We start from the raw sequence: 24,946 nt of genomic DNA, 5'->3' as shown, positions 1-24,946 counted from the left end.
CAAGTGATTTAGGCACATTACATTACGGATTTCTTTTTATCCATTAGATTATTTTTTTAAAAAAATAACAATTGCTATAAGAGAAGTTTAAAAAATGCAATTAAAGGCTTAAATACGCTTTTTAAGTTGTGTTTATTTTCCTTAACACGTTTTTTAAACTGTGTCCAGTTTCTTAAACACGCTTTCTGAACTGTATCTAAAATAAAAAAAACTCACAGACAGTTTGTTTTTGAATAAAATAGAAAGATGCTCTGTGTTTCATATATTATTCTGCATATTTCTTAATTTAAAAATTTCTTTTTCAATTGATCGAAAACTAAGAACGCCGATCATAACCAAAGAGAAATCAGAGAATAACTATCTTTTATTATTTTTTTAATACAACTTCAATCGCACCCTATAGAAAATATGTAAATATCACAGATTAGTACTCATCTACTAGTTGTATGAGGTGTTTTCATTTGTATGGTTTAGTAACATCATTTAAAGTTTTTTCTTATTTCCGCTGAAATACTAAAGGAAAACTTTTAAAAATAGAATTAATAATAATCAAATACTAATCTAGCATATAAATTTAAAATTTTATTGCTAAGAAATCGTATGGAAAATATTGTAATTTAAATTTAATCATTTTTATGTAGAAGTTCACAAATTTAATTAATTGTAAGTCTTTTCACGTATATGTTTAATTTTTAACACTGAGACATCATTATTCTTACTTAGCAAAGTTATACATGTAATGCATCTTCAAAGAAACAAAAGACCACTTCTACATCATACCTCTGACAATTTCTCACGCGTCTCTGAATAATAAAATTGTCCGAGGTATTGAATACACAATTGCTAAACATAAATGACATTTTAGTCAACTTTTGTGCTCACCTTAGACATTTAAGGACTTATTGTGTGCAAATTGGCACATTATACCAGAAAAGTCGACAAAAGTTACCAAAAAGAAAAGCATTCAGGCATGAAGAATAAATAAAAAATAAAAACAGTTTTAAAGTTTTACGACATAATATCAATATAATTATTGGAACTTTTTCATTATTTATGAGCAGCAAAAATTTTATGAAAATTTTCAGTGCAATATTACTTAGAGTTTTGTTTTTATTGAAACGTAAATAATAATAAAGAAAAAAAATCATTTGAAGTAAATGAATAGTCTAATTTTTTGTCTCATGTTTCTCTCTCTCTCTCTCTTCTTTTCTTTTGTTTTTTTTTGTGCTTTGCAATAACGGAAAAAATATTTGAGGATCGTAGATTGTCTCATAATTAATTGATTTTGGAAAAAATGCTTATTATTTTATAATCGATCTTAGAAAATTCACATTGAGATTCGGGAAAAGTATATTAAAGAATTAGTAAAGTATAAGTACTAAATGAATAGTCTAATTTTTTGTCTCATAAATTTCTCTCTTTGTTTCCCCGCAATAACGGAAAAATTATGTGAAGAATGCTGACTTTCTTACAATTTATCTTTGAAAAAATTGAGAATTATTTTATAATTGATCTTAGAAAATTCACATTGTTGTTGTTGTTGTTGTTAATTTACGTCGCACTAGAGCTGCACAATGGGCTATTGGCGACGGTCTGGGAAGCGTCCCGGAGGATGATCCGAAGACATGCCATCACAATTTTGATCCTCTGCGGAGGGGATGGCACCCCCGCTTCGGTAGGCCGACGAACTTCGCGCGAAGTCGAGCACTTTACGGTAGCACAGTTTAGCGAGGACCCATACCGCACACCCTCGGTCCCTACGCAGACTGATCCAAGTGGTCACCCTCCCGCACACTGACCGTAGCCAGTGATGCTTGACTTCGGTGATCTGCTGGGAACCGTGTCTTAATGATCAGTCCACTGTGGGACAAAATTCACATTAAGATTTGGAAAAAGTATATTAAAGAATTAGTAAGGTATAAGCGCTTTAATTACATTGTATATTGACGTAACTAGTTGATATCAAATCCTCTGTATTTGATTGACAACTAACTTACGAAAAAAAAATCCTGTTTTAAATATCGCTGCAATTCGAAAACTTTATAACTTAAATATTATTTCAAATTTAGAGCTGTCCCGCTGTGGACTGATCGTTAAGACACGGTTCCCAGCAGATCACCGAAGTCAAGCATCACTGACTGCGATCTGTGTGCGGGTCGGTGACCACTTGGATTAGTCTGCGAAGGGGCCGAGGGTGCTCGGTATTAGATCTCGTTAAACTGTTCTACCGTAAAGTGATCGATTTCGCGTGCCGGTCGTCGTTCTACCGAGGGTGCGATCTCCTCTACAGAGGATCAAAATTGTGATGGCATTTCTTCGGATCATCCTCATCGATGTTTCCCTGACCGTCCCCAATAGCCCATTGTGCAGCTCTAGTGTGGCGTAAATGAACTACAACAACAATAACAATTTTAGAGTTAGTTTTAATATGTTAAATGTTAGTTCACAAACTGTAATTTTGCATCATCAGATTAGTTATTCTGAAACTTGCATAAACGATACAGATACACTAAATATTCATGTACTAAGCCCAGAGCTTTATGAAGAGTAAATACAACTTAAACAAAGTGCGTTGAGATTTGTAACATTTGTAAAATTTTTAGTGCATCTATAATTTTTAGTAGATATCTTTTAGTGTGTCAACAAATTTTTCGAAAAAACTTTATAACTTCAAACAAAATGATTAATTGCTAATTAATTGCTAATCTCGCAGTAAATTTAAGTCATTCTATCGAATTATTTTCTTAAGTTAAGTACCATGTACCATGGTAAGAAAGTAATTATGAAGGAAAAAAAACATTTTAGCTTTTTCGTGCATGCGCAATGCATAATTATTACTTCAAATGCTCATATCCAGTCAAATTTTTAAGGCATTTAATTTTTAGATTTTAATGCAATAGTTTTATTTATAAAATACTTCGTAATTACTTCGTAATACTTCTCGTTTATTTCCGCAAATTTCAGATAAAGAATAAATAACGATAATAAAAATAAATAACTGTATTTTCTGATTTACAAACTATATTTATAAAACGAAATGTAACTATTGTTTACGTACTAAGCAATGTCGAGAGAAAAAGCAAAAAATTTATTGATATTTTTTATTTAATAGGGTGTACAAAGGTATCTTTTGCAGTTTTTATTTTATTTTCTTCACACTTTTTCTTGACTCTGTCTTTATTAGGAAGCGTGAGTAACTACGTGAAATTACGAAACAATTGATTTATTATTTTTCCAAAAGATTGAAAAAAATGTCAAAACCACACGTTTCCTATGACATTTGTTCATTTTATGTCTCGAATGAAAATCAAAACTTTTAGTCAAGCATATCTCACTAAATTTAAGAAAAACTAATTTCGCCTTTTCATATTTGGTTTTTAAATCATAAAACTTTTAAACGATTCACTTTTCTTCCAAATAACTTATATATAGACCTCACCTATAAACCTTGGCTAAATTCAAAATTTTTAGCCAAGCATATCTTACTAAATTTAATAAAAATTCATTTCTCCTTTTCATATTCGATTTTTAAATCATGAAACTTTTAAGCGAGTCAGTTTTCTATCGAATAATTTATATACAGACCTAGTTCTGCCCAAAAATTTGAACAGAATTTTCTCTATAATGTAAAGCAACATTAGGCATGAAACTGAAAGTTTTCTACATGATTTTTGATATTCTATTTATCGAATTTGAAATGCGTATTTATGACTTTTCTAGTTTTATTAATTAAATTATTTGAGCTACCAAATTATTGTCTTTAAATAATTACTTAGAACGTGATACTAAAAGAATAAAACTTTAAAAGCATAATCAGGAACGTAATGCACTTTTTAACGTTAAATCACTTTTATTATCGTAATTTAAAAGTAGCGTGACTCCAATCTGCTCTTCTTTCCACGGTTCAAATATTCGCTACTGCTTTCTAGTTACTTAAATGGCTTACGAGCAATTACCAACCGAAAAATATTACCATTTACCTCGTCCAATTCTTCCAAAATTAAGAATATTTCAATCATTTTATTTTAGTATTTTTTATCTATAACCATCCATAAATTAAAAGATAAGAGCCTCAAAGATCAAAGAGCAAGTAGAAAATTACAGCTTTATTGTTAAATATAACTAAATCGTATGATTATAAAAAGAAGGATATACTTGAAAACTCAAATTATTCAAAAGTTACATGATTATTAAAGCACTTAACGAATTTACTTCGTGATACTCAAAGAAAATAAAAGTCGGTTAAATATAATAAAGAAAAAAGTCTGTTAAGAAAATAAAGAAAAAGTTTTGAAGTTGGGCCGCGTTGACTCAGGATACATAGCGTTCGCCTTGCAAAAAGATGCACCATGTTTGAACCCCAGCGGTGACTGGTTTATACGAATTCTGCTCGAGGGCTAGCAACAGCCACAGGGCTGACGTAAAATATCCTCAATGGTAGACGGATCATGGGTAAGAATCGCCTTGCCGTTGAACTAACCGTGGGAGTTTTTTCTGATTTTTTTTCTCCATGCAACGCAAATGCGGGTTAGTGTCATTAAAAAGTCCTCCACGACGGCTATTTTGCACCAATTCTTGATCTAGGATTTCTCTTGTCTTCTGGGTTAGGTTCAAAATTACAAGACTGCAGAGTTAAACATTGATAGTCGTAAAATTAGAGTTGGGTCGGCTGTGTTCTACTTCTGTTTAAAATATAAATTAGTTAAAGTAAAAATTTTGTCGAAAGTTCACAAGTCAGTGTGTAAATTTCTTGCAAGCATTTTTGAATACGTATGACCCCGTGTAAAAGGAAAAATAACTAGCAGCGGTTTTGGTTCGATGGAATCTAGAAGAAAAGGCTCCATATGGCAAATAAAAAAAATTCTCGAGACAGTTCACCTTGTCGATAGCAACGATGGCAAAACTGAATGAAACGAGTTCGTAATAACTACCCCACCCGCCGTATTCTCCAGATCTGGCTCTTATCCCCCATTGCCTGTTAGGAAATCTTAAAGAAATGCTACAGAGAAGGAGATTAGGAACAAATGAAAATGTCCTATCAGAAATTAAAGAGTTTTTCAGAACTTTAGACAATTTGTTATTAACAATTCCTCGTAATGCAGGAGAAATGTTGGAATGAATATATTGCTATTAAACAAGAGAGAAAAAATATAAGATGAATAAAGTATAATTTTGCAAAAGAAAATATTTATTAGTTCCAGTGTAGACCTTTGAGTTAATTTCTCGGAAATGTTTGTGCCCATTATGTTCAGAAATGTCAACGAAAAGTAAATGAAGCTTCAAACATCTGCTTTTTAGAGAGAAAAGAATTGCGATAGATGCAAGATGCATTTATTATTGCAAAACAAATTCAGCTGTAATAGTTATCAAAGCAGCTGTCTACTAATTATTTATTTTTTACAATGGTATTTTTTTAGAAAGTTAGAAAAAGGTTCCTCAGAAATGTTAGTAGGAGGAAAAAGGTACGTGAGGACAATTTACATTTCTAAAAATTTCTCAAAGTTTCAAGAAACGTTGTGAAAACAAAAATGGAAATAATTTTATTACCACGCCATGGCAAGCTTTTATTTTTGATGAAGTATTCAAATACTTTTCAGCTGCTGCATCATTATTTTAAAAAGTTAATAAATTTATTATGTCTCGGTTAAGGATCATATCACAAGCACGTCAGAGGCATATGCGAACACATTTATATGTAATGGCATTTTAGTTATGCCTATATTTGATTACTTAGAAAAGCAATTTCGAACTAACTTTTTTCTTCTAATTTTTCTAATCAACACTATTGAAAGTAATTATTTATTATGGTTTCAAACGGAGATAGAATACATCATATTGATTGAGAATTACATAGCAACCTACGACGGGAAATGTCCCAGCTGCAAAATCCTCCCATCTATGAACTGGCTGTTCGTGTGCAGTTGAAACATAGAAAATAACTGAATTATTTTAACTTTTGGCTGATTTCACGTGTTTTGGCTATTATTCTCGAAAATTACATTTAAATGAACCCAAAAATATCTGTCTTATTGTAATCTAATCATTTGACAACCAATTTTGTGAGCTTGATAAGTTTGTCTTAAAACCTTCAGATTACATTAAATAGTGATTTCTGGGTCATATGAAAAAAATGTTTGATAATAATTACTAGAAAACCTAACATTAAGTCTATATAGATAAATAAAAATACGGTTTCAAATACGTGCAAACAGCCACTTCACAATGAGAAGGCGATTCTAGATGTGCTCATGGAACTCTATACGATTCTCAGTCGTTATGATATGACCAACCTCCCCTTCAAATTTTCTAAGCGCTATACTGAATTACCCTGTTTAAACATAATAACTTAAAAACTAGCTCCATCTTAAAGTGAATTTAAAACTTGACGAAAGGTTTATATAATGTCTTAAAAACATACTTTTTAGCGTAATTAAGAATGCTGAAAGTTTTGATATTGTATAGGGTGTTAAGTAATCACCGCCTTTAATACATATCTTTAGAATCCTTGAAAAATGAAGTCTAAAGTTCATGTATTGGGATTAGCAAATTAATATTTAAGGGGAGGAAAAGTCAAAACGCTATAGAGATCTGACAAATTAATTTTTAAAGAAGGTGGGTGAAAAAAACATTGCAATCAGTCTGCTTGTTGACTGAAGCTAATAATAGGGAATTTCCAATAATCACTGTCAGCTCCTTTTGGTTTTATCGCGCAATCAAGCCAACCTTCTTCAAAAGTGATTCGTCAGTTGTTGATTCTTCAGTTTTTCCGAATTTTAAATATTAATTTCATCCCCTAATGCGTGTATTTTTCTTACTTAATTTTTAACAAAAGTTCTAAGGACGCTTTTTAAGAGCAGTAATTAATAAACTACCAATGCTAGATTATTATTGTCTATTGTCTCTTATTCATATTCTTTTAAATGCTTATATATATNTTACTCGTTTGAGGGGAGAAAGTGTGGAATTTTTTAAGCTTTTTTTTCTGCTGTTCTAAATTTTGTGAAAATATTTGTCACTTTTTTTAAGCAATATTAAGTACATCAAAATTGAAATAAATAAATAAGGAAATTAAATGCATTTTTTAAAGACCTATATTCGATTAAAGTATAAAAAAATAGCAGAAAATAAATTTAATAAGATTTTTAAATGAAACAGTGATAAGAAAAATATATGAATTAATTAAATATTTTTTACCCCACTTTAAGTTTAATGTATTTATCATATGGTTGTTATGTTACATGCTATCTCATTAGATTACATCATGTTATTAGGTAACGTGGTTGTTCTATATATATATATATATATATATATTTATTTATTTTTGTTTCAAATGAAGTAGACAAAATAAGTTTTTACACAAGTGCTCTTTATCTATTCTGATAAATACTTTATATTTATACTTCCCCTTGTAAAAGTATTTTGTAACGCAAAATACGTAAGTTACAAAAAAAATTTTGAACGGAGTAGTTCATTGAAGAAGAGGAATGAGTTGAGAATTGTACCACTCATTTTTAATCAAATCCTTTTAAATATGTGATTCCAAAAAAAAAAAAAAGCTTCTGAATTTTATTTTAAAAAGAGTAACAAGTCCACTAGTTGCATAAAGGACCTCTGTTCCGTCTATAATAACTTCCCAAAATGGAGCGAATATCCCTCTAATATTTTTTTATAAAAGAAATATTTAAGCTTCTCGTGTGCTAAATGTAAAATATGTATACTTTTCAGTCTATCAAACCTTTTCTTCCAAAAATATTATATACGGAGACAGTATATGAAAGAATTTTCATAACCGTATCTATTTCCTAAAGTACCAAAGTGTTAAAGTGACAAATATAAAGGAATTTTATTCTACATGGCACACATTTGCTCCCGTTGAGCATGGCTGAGAATGTTTTGGTATTCAAGTTTTCAGAAACAAAGCTATTAAAAGTCATTGAAGACTGATAATGTGTAAAAGAGAGATGCTTCTCCCTTTTACGTATTATGCACTCTTTTAACAAATTTTGAACGAAATTTAATTCTTTAAATATGTTTCTGAATTATGATTAAAGAAAAAATCAAGAAAATAGAAAATATACGTTTCATATTTTAACTTAGTTTTTCGAACCAAACTTTTAAATTCAATCCGAAATTTTTTATTACTAAAAGCTTTAATTTTATCTTTCAAATCTTGCTAACTGGAACAACATTCAAGCAGAATGTGATTAAATATTTATTATTTGTGAGTAATAATACTATTTTTATATGGTTTTCATGAAATAATGAATGAATGTATAAATTTGATATTAACATTTTAAATTTTTCAGATACTTACGGCCGATCAACATTGGAAAATAAACTTCCTAGTTGACATCTATGGGATCTTCGATGCGGCGGACATTTGTCATCCTCTCAACATTTTCTCTTCTTGGATTAATTATCTTTCTTTCTTACTCTGGTGACGAAATTATATCTGATTCATCTAAACCTGTACAAATTAAATGGCTCGTGGATGATCATGGTTTTGTTTTGAATACCCCTGGTTGTCAGATTCCCGATTGGGATCCTTTTGATCCATCGGTACAATCCTTAATTACAAAAGTTAATTCTCCATACAAATGCCCTGGCCGACCTCAGTTTTTGAGCTCGAGACCAAACGGTATGGTGGCCTTGGACAAACATTTGTTGAATTTCTACTATGGTATTCATGAGCAAAACCTGACTTGCACGTATCGACCCATCATTAGAGATCCCGGAAATGAAAAAGAAAGGACTGACAATAAATTTTATTTTGGAAAACCAAAACAACTTATTTTTGAAAAGCCGCTAAAGGATGATTTCTTGATGGTTAAATGTACAATGTTTGAATACCCAAATTTAACCCAGTTTATTCCTCTAGTGCCTCTAAAGCCTGACATTGAAAAAGAGAAAAGCTCGTTGCATCAGAACTACGCAGAAGAAGATCATTTGAACATAATAATAGTTGGCATAGATTCCGTTTCGAAACTAAACTTTTTGAGACATTTTCAAAAGACTCACAGATTTATTAAGGAAAACCTTGCATATATTGAACTTAAAGGTTATACAAAAGTAGCTGATAATACATTCCCGAACCTAGTGCCCTTTCTCACTGGGCAATTTATTGAACATTATTGGAATGAAACAGTGAGAGATATGTTTTTTGATGATGTAGATTTTATATGGAAAAATTATTCTAGTCGAGGATATCGAACGTTGTTTGCTGAGGACGCCCCTCATATAGCAACGTTTAATTATCTAAAAAAAGGTTTTCGTGATCCACCAGCTGATTATTATTTCCGTCCTTTTGCTTTAGCTGTTGAAAAATCACTAGTTCGACGTGAAAGTAGAACTAATTGTTTGCAATCAAGATTTGAAATGAATATTCTGTACAGTTATCTTAAAGACTTTGTCAAAACAATGAAAAATAGACCTTACTTTTCTTTCACATTTGTTGCTAGACTTACACATGATAGCTTAAATAATGCAGGATATGCAGATGAGCCAACATTTCATCTCTTACGAGATCTCCATGACATTGGTGCTTTAAATAAAAGCTTATTGATATTGTTTAGTGATCACGGAATAAGGTTTGGACCAATAAGACAAACATACATTGGTAAATTTGAAGAAAGGATGCCTTTTATTTATTTATTTTTTCCGCAATGGTTTCTCTCAAAATACCCTGACCGTGCGAAAAACCTACGCGAGAACCAGGACCGGTTAACAACGCCATTTGATGTACACGCAACGCTTGTACATCTGTTGAATATTACACATTATTCCACAGCAGAGCTTAATGAAACTCTTTCTATTAAGAGTTCAAATGGTTTAAGCCTCATGAATCCAATACCTAAAGAAAGAACTTGTGAGCAGGCCAATATTTTGCCTCATTGGTGCCCATGCCAAATTCATAAGCCAATACCCATCACAGAGCCTGTTGTTACAAACTGTGCATTGGCACTTATGGATACAATTAATGAACTTTTAAAACCTTTTTCCAACTCTTGTGTGCCGTTGAAAATGGATAAAATTCTAGATGCTAGATTTGGGCAAGCAAATGATATGGTCCTACGATTTGTCAAGCATCAGAATGATGTTATTAATAGGCACGTCGTTCTTGGCCAAAAAATAAACGCCCCTGGTGATTATTTGATTGTAATAAGTGCCAAACCAAGTGGTGGTATATTTGAAGGTACTGTTCGATACGATGTTGAGGATGGCACATATCGAGTTTTAGACGATATAAGCAGACTCAATGTCTACGGTAATCAATCAATTTGCATATCTAATGCAAGAATGAGGAAATTCTGTTTCTGTAAATCGAAGACAACTATTTTTAAAAACTTTTTGAAACCATGATAAATTCAATATATTCATAGTCATTTAATATAAGTTATTTAATTCTCATTGTTTCAATTACATATTTTTTACACGTGTGTGATATTTTTTAATTTCTATGTATTTATAGAATAATACAGTAGAGCTTTAAAGCAAACACAGGCAAACTTACATTCATTTTTAATAACTCCCAGTTAATTATACTGTGTTTCTAAATAAAATAAGCTTACCATTGTAGGAAAATAAGTAAACGTATAAATAATAAAGTAGAAAGTAAAACATATAAAAAATATTCAAATTGCTGTCTGGATTTTTAATATTCTAATTTCAGATCAAATGGAGTTTTCTATTTTTTCTAAAAATAATTAGCAAAATATAATAAGATAACTCAAGACATTCCGAAAAAAGGCCAAACTTGGTGTTAAAAACATGTTACGGTCCTTTGTACTCATGGAACTTAATTTTTTCCCCTGAAAATTTATAAACAAGACGACTTTTATTATAGAATATGTGTTGATTAAACAGCTTTCTCTTACTGTAATATCTAGAACTGATGTTTTTAAATTCCCTAAAATGTCACTTAAAATCCTCTTCCATGAAGTTATTCCATGAATTCTTCCAGTCCTTCATAAAATAATCAAATAACTGTGAGATGTCAAATTTTCAGCAACAAGTGGTGCTTCTTTCTGTTATTTGATTTTACAGCTAGACCAAAATAATTTTATTATCTGCAAAAATTGTTTTTTTTTAATTGAAAAATTTGCTTTTCGTTGTTTTAAAGCTTAAAACTGTTTATTTGTATACATAAATAATATAGTATATATATATATATATATATATATATATATACATCAATGTATATTTTGAATTTTATTATATAGCTTTATTATACATGAAACTTATTTGTACTTTGCGAATTACAATTCCATATGTGATGTATGTATTTCGTAGCTCTTCCATTGTAAAGTGCTTGCTCTCTTATGAAATGTATTCAATAAGTTTTAAGTTCAACTGATTTTAGTTTGTAACATATCCACCGTTCTTTATGTATGTTATGTAATGGTTATTTAATAACTTATTCCTTATAATAAATAATTTTTCTTTTAATGAATGCTCTTATGAAATGTGTTCAGTAAGTTATCAGTTCATTTTCAGCTGTTTTTGATTGTAATACCCTGAATTACTGAAATCAAGAGAATATCGGCTTTCACCGGTGAATGTCAATAATCTCATAGTCGCTTTGGTGAATGTCCAAAATATTTGTTATATCTGATTTGATATTAATTTATTCGTTGATATTATTATATTTATTCTATATTTTAATATCTGCTGAGGATGGATTAGGAGAAACATCAGTGTTCGGTGTACTTGTTAAATGCATACTGGGCAATGGCACTTGATCTTAAAAAAACATTGATATAGGGCATACCGGGCAGTGGCACTTAGCTGAACCTAGAATATATGTTTCGGAAATTTACCAAATCGACTATGTGATTGTCAATATTCATCGGTTGAAGTCAAAAGCCACCAATTTCATTCATTCGCAGTAACATATTCACTGTTCTTTACATGTGCATGCATGTAATAATTATTTAATAACTTACAATTTCCATTAAAAAAATTTTAATTAAAAATATGGAAGCATTAGTTCCTAGATATATTTTTTAAAATAAGAATAACTAAATTATAATAACGTTTTTTTCTTGTTTTTATATTTTATATTTTTAAAACTATTATCTAGATTATGTTTCAAATAACTTGAAATTATGATGTAGAATTTCAAAGAATATCATGTATTTAGATAGTGCTTAGTAAATTAAATTGATAAAATAATTTTGCTCTAGAAAAATACAGCTTGTAATTCTTTCTTCACTTTTGAAGCATTGCTAAATCAAACTATTCATTATTAGATACAGCGAAAAATAAAATTTCTTTCAAATGAGTTAAATACATAAAGAATAGATAAAAATCATCCATGTGCATGCTTGCAATAGGCAGCTATGATCCTATGTGTAGGCCTATATTTAGTTTCTATTAGAGAGTCTTATAGAGAGTCGTTGGAAATAGATAAAAGGACACCGATGTCCTATTTCTTATGACTCTCTATTTACAGGAAAAAATACATTTTTGTATTATTTAATTAAAAGAAACAGTCTACTAAAAAAACCTTTAGATTATCGCGATTATATTTGTATTAAAATATAAAATCCAAAAAAAGGTAGTTTTAAAATCTTTTTTTTTTTATTCCTATTCAAAAATTTATTAATAATTGATTTTGTAAATTAAATAAATTTTAGCGGCGAATAACTGTTTCTCTTAGATCTAAATAACTGCAAATAAGTGCAAATTTGAAAAGTTATTGTTAGGAAGAGAGCAGTATTTTGAAGATTTTACTTTTAACTCAGAAAAATGACGCAGTTGTTTCATGCTGTATTTTATAATCAGAAATTGAAATTCTAAGTATAATATTTTTATCTTATTTTGACTTAAATTTAAACAAAATAATGAAAAAAATATGTAAAATTCATCGAATAAAAATTCTGCATTAAAGGGTTAAAACGTGTGATTTTTAAAATATTCCAAATACTACAGTCCAAATATTGAGTCATTTGTACATAAATGTAGAAAGAGTGGAGCAGACTTGGAATTTGCACAGAGTCACACATTCATATGACTCTAAGGGACCCCACGTCGATGACAATTGAAATTTTTTTGTTAATTTGACTAAAAAAGTTACATTGTTATTCTGAAATTTTATATTTAATATTGAAAGTTCGACAACATTTATTTTTAAGTTTATTTTGATGAGGAGCAAGTTTATACTGTTATGTTTATTCTGCTGATTAACACATTTCTAAGCGACTCACACGAAAAAAATTCATACAAATTAAAATTACAGAATTAGAAAATAACAATTATGTAAACAATTTAAAATTATTATTTAAACACGGTCCTTAAAAGCAAAAATTTCTCAATTCTAAAAATCTGTGAACATAAAATATAAAAATTAAACTAAAGTATAAAATTTTGAAGAAAAAAATTAGAAAATTTTAAGATATTCGTTTTTAGGAATGAAGACAGAAAAAGAAAAAAATATCATAATTATTTTAAGTCGAAAATCTGAGGCTAAAAGAGAATCATTTTTCAAAGCTGGAAAATATTATAATATAATAAGTGAAAACATTATAAGAAAATATCATATTTCCATAGGAAGAAAAGGCTCCTCAAAATGTCTTTCATAATTGAGCGAAAATGTCGGGATCGCTAAATAATATTTAAGTTAGAAAAAAATAATAAACTCTGATGAATCACTATAAAGAAAAGTGTTATTAAAAGCATAACAACTTAGCATAACGCTTAGATTGCTGAGTAATTAAAAGTTGTGCTTCCAATTGACGATTAAATATTCATTGCCCTTAATTTATATTTTTTGACTCCTTGCCAAAATTAAACAAAAAAAGAAAAGAAAGAGGAAAAAGGAAGCACAGAAGAGGGGACAAAATTATATTTTAGCTAGTAAAAAACATAAACTATAGTAAACTCTGATAAGTTATTTTATTTTATTTTATAACCGTTGTTGAACAGTCGACCCAATTTTTGAGTTTACAACTACCAATGTTAAACTCCGTAGCCTCTTAATTTTGGACCCAATCCAGAAGACAGGGGAACTCTTGGATCAAGTATTGGAAGAAACTCGCCTTCACGTAAAACGTTTTGATGGAACTAACCCACATTTGCGTTGCTTGGAGAGGAAAGCAGCAAAAACACTCCCACGGTTAGCGTGACTGCAGGGGTACTGAAACCCACGATCCGTCAACCTCTGAGGATACTTTACGTCAGTACTGTTGACAGCGCTGGCTGGGTGCGGAATCCGTATCGACCAGTCATCACTGGGATTCGAACTCGGGTCACCGCATTGGGAGGCGAGCGTTCTATTCCCAGAGTCATCAAAACTCTGATGAGTCACTACTGAGGAAGGCGGGATGAAAAGTTTCAAAGATGGGTGATTGTCAATTAAAACTTAGAATTTTTTCTTTTAGTATTTTTTTTTATCGCCTCTCTGTTTCTTGCGAAAATTACATTGGTGATGATATTTTTAAACTAGTCTTCTTCATTAATGATTTCTCATGTTTTGCTTGCTTATTTGCTTAATTCTTGTTTAAATATTGGTGACCCCAAATGTGTGTTTATACTTTTTCTGCTTAAGATTTACGGAGATGATTACGAAACATCTTTTATAAAAAGAATCTAATTATTTTAGTTGTTTGTCTTTTAACTTTCAAGTTACTAGTGCACGTGTTAAACACTTTGCTTTATTAAGGGCGTTTCCATATAAATACTATATTTTATTTAATGCTTCGCATAAATTATTATCATCGTTAATTTTCTTAATTAATAGATTAAGTTCTGAAACAGCTTGACTTTTAGTTTATAAGCTGTTTTGAACCGTGAAAACAAAATATTTCATACAAATGAGATTAGAAATTTCTATTTCATATGCTAAAATACATTTAATTTTAAGCATCAATATTTCTTAGAAAATAAAGCTAAAACGCTGAATGAATATTTTACAGATTAATCTCCTCAAAAAACTGTTACTTTGTATTAGAGTTAAACTAACTTAATGTTCGAGTTAAACACGATAATTTTTTTCAGAAGCATTTTTTTTCCTAAATGATAAATGCAATTCATCACTCGGTAATTGTATGAAATGTAATTTTATTTATATAATACTAAAATAATTGATATAAAATAAAACATCCATATTTTAATTTAATTGCGCATTATATTTATATTTCAGAAATTAGGCAATGTCTACGTTACATTAGTTTTAAGATTTAGGTATTTTCTGTCACCATTAAAAAAAGCACTTTTAAATATATTTATTAACCAATAGATTTTACTTAAATACAGTGCACTCCCGATTATCCGGGTTAATTCCCGGGACAGGTCGCACGGACAATTGAAAAACACGGATAATCCGAAAACTCCTTTTTATTAAAGAAAAAAATCAATACCAGTACAAAAAATAGAAAAATTACTGATACTTGCACGTTGTATAACATCAAATTAGGAATTTTCCTTTTAACGTTTGCTGCCTAAAAATTTTTTTAATGCAACTTTACCATATATTGACACATATTTTACAAACCGCAGTAATGTAAAATCCTCCCGTATAATCTAATAAAGTTTCCGCAGAGCAGCAGAATGAGAAATTGTATTTTCCTCATTTACTACATCTTCTGCATCAGTTACTATCATCACTGTTTGATTTAACAAGTAACGATGTCATCATCTGTCAAATACAGGAAGACAGGCTCACACTTTGAAACTAATCTTCTAAATTTTCTTCATCAAAAATTTCGAAACCTTAGATTTATTTTGCTTGCTCAAGAATATTATTATCATATTCTTCTTGAATATCTAAAGATTGTTCATCAAGCGGTATGATCTTTCTCCACGATCGTAATAACGTAGATGATTTTACCTTTGACTATGCTGCTGATATTACATATACTGCAATCCAATAATATTGCTTCTAAAAAATTTTTAGTGTTATAACTTCATGAATCAAATTTTTTAATCGTAAAAATGTTTCTTGTCAAATTTTTTGTTTGACTCCGGAATGAGCACGGATAATCCGCAAGCCGGATAATCCGCGCACGGATAATCGGGAGTGTACAGTAATTTATTTCCATGGAAATATTTCGAACTGACCTGAAGTTCTAAAAATCTACTTTAAGTGTTAATGTTTTTAAGTAACACATCCACTTTTAGAGTAAGGAGTAAAAAAGTTCAGACGATGCGTTTTTCTATTCTAATATTTTCTGTAAGCAAAACTTCTTAATGATATAATTTTGCAATTTGTAGCTTTAGTTATCTTACATGGGGACCAACTAATGATAGACTTGAAATTTTTAATTAAACAAACACCAAATGAGAACTTAAACAATGGAGATCAAAAATTTTGAGACTATAAACCATCACTGAAAATATAGCAAATTTTTTAATACTTCGTTGCATATCCATTTGCTTTAATGACTGCGGCACACCATCTTGGCATGAAATTAACAAGGCCTTCTTGAGTGAACTAGTAGATTTTCGCCCATTCCCACTGAAGATCCTGAAAGAGTTCTTCTGCCTTTGTTGGATGCCTCCGTGCACCGACTTTTCTTCCAATGAGCTCCCAAAGGTGTTCTATAAGATTTAGGCTAGGTGATTGACTTGGACAGTTCAAAGTTTTAACTCCTTAACTGTAAACCAACTTTTCACAGTTTTGGATGTGCTCTTAGGGATCATTTTCCAGCTGAAATATCCATCCACGAGGAATCATTTTACGGGCATAAGGTCCCAAGTAGCACCTAATATTAGATAACGTCAGAAAATCAGTAAAATCTAACATTATCTTGCACAACTTCCGATATTGGAAAGATACAAGAGGTCACTGTTCGCTCTGCATTAGAGAATATTAGATTTTATGCAAACTAATATTATCTAGAGTTCGCCGTATTATTTTTTAGTATTAATTTTGAAGCTATATAATATTAGATTTTGTATTTTCTGATATTATCTTGCGTTGCTTTTTATTTTTTGGATTAAGCAAAGGGAAGATTTGGATGGTAGTTGAATAATTCAGCGATATAATTTTACTTAATTTTCTGTAATGCTGTGAGGCAGTAAAACATAGAATAATAATTTTATAATGTCATTCAGTGCATTATTTACTTAGCAATACAGGAATACTAAATCAAATTATATTAGCGAATTCCGTTACCATCCATTTTCGTTCCTCCTACTTCAAAAGTATATCCAATGTTCAGCTGATTTTATCGATTATTTCAAATTTAAAAAATAATGCTATACCATAACTTTTATTGATATTTTTTTCTTTTCTTCATACCATGGGTTTTCTGATGAATTTTATATCATTAATAATTTTCAAGCTTTTAATTTTAAAATGCATTTTGAAATTTTTTTTTTGGAAATGATCTTATTTTATCAAAATCTCAATTGAATTTGTTAGTTTGTAAAACATATTTTATAAAAGTTGTAACTTAAGCCGCTTGTAATTTCACAATCTTCATTCATTATTTATATTCTGAAATTATGTAATAAAAAAGCGCCCTACATAATTGCAAAGTTAAATTTACTTTTGAATTGAGTTGAAAATTTACCTTAATTTTTTCCACTTTCAAATTATCACTATGTTATTCATTTCCAAAAATATTAAAATAAAAATATAACTGGAACTTTTAAATATGTTACTTTTTGTAAAAATTGAGACAATAAAGAAAATTTAAAAATATTCAAATTACTTACTTGCATAAATCTTTTTCCTGAAATTAAATGGAAAAATACTTACGTAACTTTATCCTTTTGAAATCTAAAGTTTTACTTACGAAACACTTGAAATAAAACCCAAAGGCACCTGCAGAAATATTTTCAGGGAGTGAAACAAGGAAAGCCTTTATTAATTTTTTTTCAGAAAATTGCCTATAATTTTTTGTAATTATTTTCACTATCACATCAGAAATTTTTAACGTTTCGTTAATTAGTTAAAGATACTATGTACTAACCAATAATTTTAGCCGAAAAATTTAAGTAACATTTAAATTTCGAAAACAAAAAAAAGTAGTAAATATTGTATTTTATCAAAAATAAATTTGCACAAACATTTAATTGCATACAAGTATGAAACGAGAAAACATAACATCTGTTTTTACTATAAGTTGCCTTTCGTATCAATTATCCATATTTGACTACTATCAGTTACTTTTTGAGAACGTTGCTATAACAAAATTTTTGTTCAAAATCAATCAATTCAGTTGCTTGCATTTCTCTGATTAGAGATTTTGCAAACATAGTAAAAACAAACAAAATATTATAGGTAAACGCTTTAAATGGGACATTTTAAAAAAAGAAGTTGCAATCGCACATGCTTTCAAGAAGAATATACAAGACCTTTCAGATGAAAGTTTAAGCAATATTCTTTTATGCAAAGAATGGGAATTTTTATCATAATGTAAATGTTATTCAGCTTTAAGTCAAAGAACCTTTTACGATTATAATTATTTTACAATTATATTATTTTAAATATGATAAAAATGAAAAAAAGCATAAACTTTTTGCCTCAAATGAAGAGTCATGTGAAAATTTCCGAAATTAAAAAAATAAACACAATGTTGATAATAGGAATACTCACAAGTTTGAGATAGACTTTAAAATTAGCGTTAAAAGAAAATTGCTTCCGATATCGTACCGAAATATTAAAAATAACCAAGTTTTAAATGTATTCAATTGTTTTCATGATACTTAAACACTATCTACTATAAAGATTTTCTAACCTTATATTTCATAATATTTTATCAATGCAAATATCATATCTGACAAATCAAATTTTTTAAACTTTTGAAGTTTTATTACAAAGTTGTAGAAGAAATTACACATCACAGTATTAAAGAAAAAAAATCCATGATAAACATTTCAATTTCACGGCATAATAATTTTATTTAAAAACAAAACACACACTACAAAATAAACTTTATCCGATTGTAAATGCAATGCATTACCTTTATTGTTTAAAATAATTTGGTAAAACACAAGTTAAAAATACATAATTGTTATTAAATAAAATAATTTTTTTTCATGACTTAAGAACTATTTGATACAGTTTGAAAAAAGTTTATTTCCTTGAAATTATATTTCCAAGCAGTCATTAAATCCTTTCATAAAAGTTTTTATGAAAAGTTTAGCAACAGTTAAAGCGTGTGTACCACACAAAACAGGGATGAGATTTTCAGGTTTCCCTCTTTCTTCAAACTTCAACAACAAAATAAACATGAGGAATTTCCGCCATGGCAGATTTAAATTGGACCTTGCTGAATATCTACATTGGTTGCTTCAGTTGCTTTAAGGATCAAACCTAGAACTTCCGACTTTCCATCAACGTGTGCAATTACCATTTGCACAGTAGCCAGCATCCTTTCTAAAAATCAAATCGGCTCTGAGATTCTGCATTTGAAAACAAACAGTTTCTTCATAGATTTTCTTGAAGAGGAAGACCTGCTGCTGAAATTACAAAAGAAAATAAATTAAACTTTAAAATGAAAGAAAAAAAACGAATTTAAAACTATTGAACATTGAATATCTATTTGAAACTTAAATTATTTAATTTGAAAATGTTGTAAAAAATTGTAATATCCTTTACAATGAAATTCAATGGGTACATTCCAGTATTCAATACCTGCAACAAAAAATCTCGTGAGTGAAACACAAGAAGCCAAAAAAAAAAAAAGAAGGAAAAAGAAGGAGGAGGAGGGTATTAACTAAAAGAGTTCAGCTCGTAAAAACTCCCAGGCAACTATCACATATTTTTTAAAGAAACATTCAAACTGCAAAACCGTTTCTATAGCCCCTTTTACCTGAAAATAACTACTCGTTATGTGGCAAGTCAACAAAAAAAGTGGCGAAAAGTGTAAAATAAACAACTACTTACTTTCTTCCATTGCTTATTTTAAAAATCATTTAATGTAAAAGCATGTCAATGTAAAAGATACTCTGACAATTCAGAATTCATCAATTTGTGGTTGAAAAAAACATGCAGAAGGAGGATTTCACAATATATATATATATGTTTTTCTATTCTAATATTTTCTGTAAGCAAAACTTCTTAATGATATAATTTTGCAATTTGTAGCTTTAGTTATCTTACATGGGGACCAACTAATGATAGACTTGAAATTTTTAATTAAACAAACACCAAATGAGAACTTAAACAATGGAGATCAAAAATTTTGAGACTATAAACCATCACTGAAAATATAGCAAATTTTTTAATACTTCGTTGCATATCCATTTGCTTTAATGACTGCGGCACACCATCTTGGCATGAAATTAACAAGGCCTTCTTGAGTGAACTAGTAGATTTTCGCCCATTCCCACTGAAGATCCTGAAAGAGTTCTTCTGCCTTTGTTGGATGCCTCCGTGCACCGACTTTTCTTCCAATGAGCTCCCAAAGGTGTTCTATAAGATTTAGGCTAGGTGATTGACTTGGACAGTTCAAAGTTTTAACTCCTTAACTGTAAACCAACTTTTCACAGTTTTGGATGTGCTCTTAGGGATCATTTTCCAGCTGAAATATCCATCCACGAGGAATCATTTTACGGGCATAAGGTCCCAAGTAGCACCTAATATTAGATAACGTCAGAAAATCAGTAAAATCTAACATTATCTTGCACAACTTCCGATATTGGAAAGATACAAGAGGTCAGTGTTCGCTCTGCATTAGAGAATATTAGATTTTATGCAAACTAATATTATCTAGAGTTCGCCGTATTATTTTTTAGTATTAATTTTGAAGCTATATAATATTAGATTTTGTATTTTCTGATATTATCTTGCGTTGCTTTTTATTTTTTGGATTAAGCAAAGGGAAGATTTGGATGGTAGTTGAATAATTCAGCGATATAATTTTACTTAATTTTCTGTAATGCTGTGAGGCAGTAAAACATAGAATAATAATTTTATAATGTCATTCAGTGCATTATTTACTTAGCAATACAGGAATACTAAATCAAATTATATTAGCGAATTCNTATATATATATATATATATATTTCTTCATATTGTTCTTTAAGAGTCAGTATGTCTAACTAAATTTTTTCACATATTTATTATTTTGATTGTTACATTAAATTTTTACAGCCTTAGATTATTTTTCATAGGAATTGTTTTAAAAAATATAATTTAATAAAAGTAAAAAAAGAAATTTGCAAAATATGGCTTTTAAAGTTTCGAAATGAAATCTTTTTGGACCTATTAATATCGGTCACTAACTCATTAGGTTTTAGGAAATAGAGGCTGCTAAAACATTATAAAATTCCAGGCCACTAACTGAAAATTTAAATTTTCAGGTCTGCTTTTTAGTTGCTCCTAACTTACTTTTTACGAACATTCAGGTATATTCTGATACAAAAATATATCAAATTCAATGCTTCTGATTTTAATACATCGCACAAGCTTATATGAAGCCAACGGGAAATTTTAGAATTTTTCTTTTTTTTTTAACGTCCTTAATAAAAAAATTGTACTTTCCAGCTTTGCTCTTCATTCAGCATAAACACCATTTTCAATAGATCATATTACTGTTTATTTTTTAATCACTTAATCACAAATTAATATATTCAAAAAATTCAAATAAAAATGTTTGATTCATTGTTTTACAATACTTTAAACATGACATTTTAATACGGTAACAATATTGTTTGTATTAAACTTTAAACATTCAACAATGTATTGGTTTTAACTGAGCCAAAAGTGACAGATTATTAATTGTTTTAACAAGGCATATTTGTTAACAGATAATAATTTTTTTATCTTTTTCATTGTTGCAGAAAAATTTTGTCACAGACGAATAACTGAGCGAACGTTGTTTTACAGGGGAGATTTCCGTATCGTGATCTGCGGCAGAATAATCTGCAAGTCTTGGAAACTTCCGGGCAGTGGCCCACGAGAAACTAAAAAAAATATCACAGAAAGGGACTAACTCGAAGGGTATAACTCGTACCCACCCACGCACAAACATCTACATAATTTTTTTTTTTTTAAAATCTGCAAGTGTAAAATCTACTTGGCACCTTGGCGATTGTAGTTGGTGTGACAGATCACGATACGGAAATATTCCCGTTTTGCAAGCATATTCTGAACTAATTGCAATACTTATTATTTATAATTCGACAAAACATTATAACAGAGAAGTCCACAATATGCGCGAACTACTCATAGTCAATAATAACCACAATTCATAATATTTACTTACTTTATTAAATATATAATCATTAAATTAATTCTTAAAAGTTTTGATTAAGCTGTCAAGGTTATTAAGTACACTCATTGTTTCCACAACATCATCCTCTCTAACACATTGTGCTTTATATTCATTTTCTAGCAAATTTTTAACTAAAGGAAAAACACTACCTACGATAATACCTTAATGTTTCATGCAACTATCATTGAAATTTATAAAGCTTACGAAAAATTACTAAATTATAAATTCCTTAAGTCGCTTAAGTAGGCACGCCCAATAAATTCCTCTATGTCAAACAATATGGTGATGTAAATAATCATGAAGAAGTTGCAACTCAACAGTTGATAAAGTTTTTCGAGTTGTATCATTCACTAACTACCGCTAATATTATCTTGCGTTTCCTGGCATAAAATTGCATTGGCTAAAAATGATATTTTAAGTAATATTTCATTTATACTGTTTTTTTTCATAAATAAATGCTTATTTATAAATAATATTGTACAGCATTTCACAAAAAAGTGGCGATGGATCAAAAGTAATGAAATAGATGATAATTTTAAAAGTTCGAATATTAGATTAAACACTATTTAATGTTTAATATTAGATTTATACACTATATAATACTATTTAATATTAGATTAAACACTATTTGCTCTAATATTAGAAGATAGGATTCAGAAACCTAGAGTTTTGTAGCAGAGCAGTATTATTTTGCATCTTTCTAATGTTAGATAATATCATTTTGCTACCTGGGGTAGTATGTGAACTTCTAAAATGTTTTATAAACATATTGATAAACACTCCCGTTGATGCGTATGAGGGGTGCGGTGCCATTATGATGAAAAGCTTAAATATTATAGGAAACTTAGAACTACGAAATTTAATGTAATGTTGAAAGGCACAAAATTTAGACCCATTTACCATATATAAATTGATAATATTCTGAAATACTTTCTTAATGATCTCAATAATTTTTGTTTAATGATATCAAATAGATTCTCTTTACGTTTAGGTAGGTTAACAGAATGGAAATGGTCTGCTTATTATTTTAAAAAGTTTATTTTCAATAACAAGGAAAATTTAAATAACAGTAACAATTCAACAAATTTTTATAATATTGATAGACCAATTAAGCAACTACAAAAAAAAAAGTAATTAGCCCCATAGACAAAGCTAACAATAATTATGCAATCCTCTGTAAAAAATTCTATGTTGAACTTTAAAATTGGGAATAAAAAAATAGTAAAACTTTTAAGCTTAGTAATTTAAATAATAATATTATCATTAAGAACATTTTAATATTTTGTAACAAGTTAAAAATTAAAATTAATAAATTATAGTTTCCATACTTAAATATCAGTTCAAAATTTCTGATCAAATTGATGGAATACCACAAAGACCTAATTTTTCATCTCTCCTATCTAACTTATTTTTACACTATTATGAAAAAAATTATACTGTAATATTAAATTTGTTTTTAGATTTATTGATGATTTAATTTTCTGTAATTTTCAAAATTATACAATTTTGTTAAATATTATTTAACAAAATTGTATAATATTAAAAATTAATCTTGCTTCGTAATCAGGACGATAATATTAAGTTTAATTTTTGGAATAAGGCATGAAAAACGAAGAAAATATCTGCATTGCTGATTTATACCATAAAAAAAATTATTTTAAATCTAATATAAATAAACTAATTGCATAAACTAATTACATAAACTAGTTATTATAAATAATCTAAAAACACATTCATTTAAATGTCATTTTAAAACAAATGAACAGAACTTAAAGAATTTGTAGTAACGTCTATTTATCGAAAAAAGAAACAGACGAATTCTTCCAAAATTTGATTAAAAAAACAATGAATATCCGACTTATGTAATTAAATTCTATATAAAATCATTGAGTTAATTGTATGTTATAATTATTAATAAATTAATAAAAAAATTCTTTGTTAACTAAATTTATATTTTTACCATGTGCAAATCTAATTCTGGCAAATTCGCGGATAAGAATCTTCTAATATATATTAAAGAATTTTTTAAAACAATTTTTTTATCATTGAATGTTAATAATAACTTTAAAACATAAAAATTAAATGTTTTGAAAATAACTTTTTATCACTAAATGTTATTAATATCTTTAAAATTCTCAATATTAAAATATTATAGTTAAAATTCAAACTTATTAATTATTAACTTATAGTATAGAATTATCCAGTATAAACTTATATATGGAATTATCCAGTGCAATGTTATTACCTTGCGCACTTCCAGATTCGGGCCAATCTAAGGTAACTAAAATAACAAATGAAACACGCTTCTGTGCTTCAGTTAGAACGTGCCATAAAATAGACTCATCATCCTAAATTTGCGCTTCAATTTTCATATTTTGTAATCTGACAAACTTTTTACGAAAATATTTTAAAAAATGCCATTAAATATAAGTACGTAGGAATTCGCTTTACGGTTTACATATTACACTTTCTGTTATTTCTTAAATTTTTATTTTTTGTTTGATATGTTTTATTTTGAATTTTTTCTTAATTTGTACTATTTTCGTTTAAATTTTTAGGTGCTTTTCACTATACTGTGTTGATGTATTTTGCTTGGGCTTTATTAATACTATATTCGAAAGCACGCATTTTTGCAGATGTGATCGTGTGAGATGATGACGAGATTATATCTTTTCCTTATTTTGTTTTACGACTTTTTAATTAAGAAAAATTTTCTTCTCGTTTAAAAAATCGTTGTATTTTTTCCATGTTTTCTCTCTGTACATATATATATATATATA

General features: G+C 28.8%; 1 protein-coding gene across 3 annotated transcripts in view; it reads left to right on the top strand.

The window, feature by feature from the left end:
* The window catches only part of LOC107450519 (uncharacterized), a 61,143-nt gene extending 49,698 nt beyond the window's left edge, over positions 1-11,445 (top strand). For all 3 annotated transcript variants that reach the window (XM_016066335.3, XM_016066341.3, XM_071187406.1), the window contains exon 2: positions 8,307-11,445. In XM_016066335.3, the coding sequence (XP_015921821.1) occupies positions 8,356-10,359 (2,004 nt within the window). In that variant the 5' untranslated portion in view covers positions 8,307-8,355 and the 3' untranslated portion in view covers positions 10,360-11,445. The remainder of the gene's footprint in view (positions 1-8,306) is intronic.
* Positions 11,446-24,946: the final 13,501 nt, after the last annotated feature.

This window comes from Parasteatoda tepidariorum, chromosome X1, assembly GCF_043381705.1.
Source record: "Parasteatoda tepidariorum isolate YZ-2023 chromosome X1, CAS_Ptep_4.0, whole genome shotgun sequence".
NCBI lineage: Eukaryota > Metazoa > Arthropoda > Arachnida > Araneae > Theridiidae > Parasteatoda > Parasteatoda tepidariorum.
This window is presented reverse-complemented; position numbering and strand designations above follow the sequence as displayed.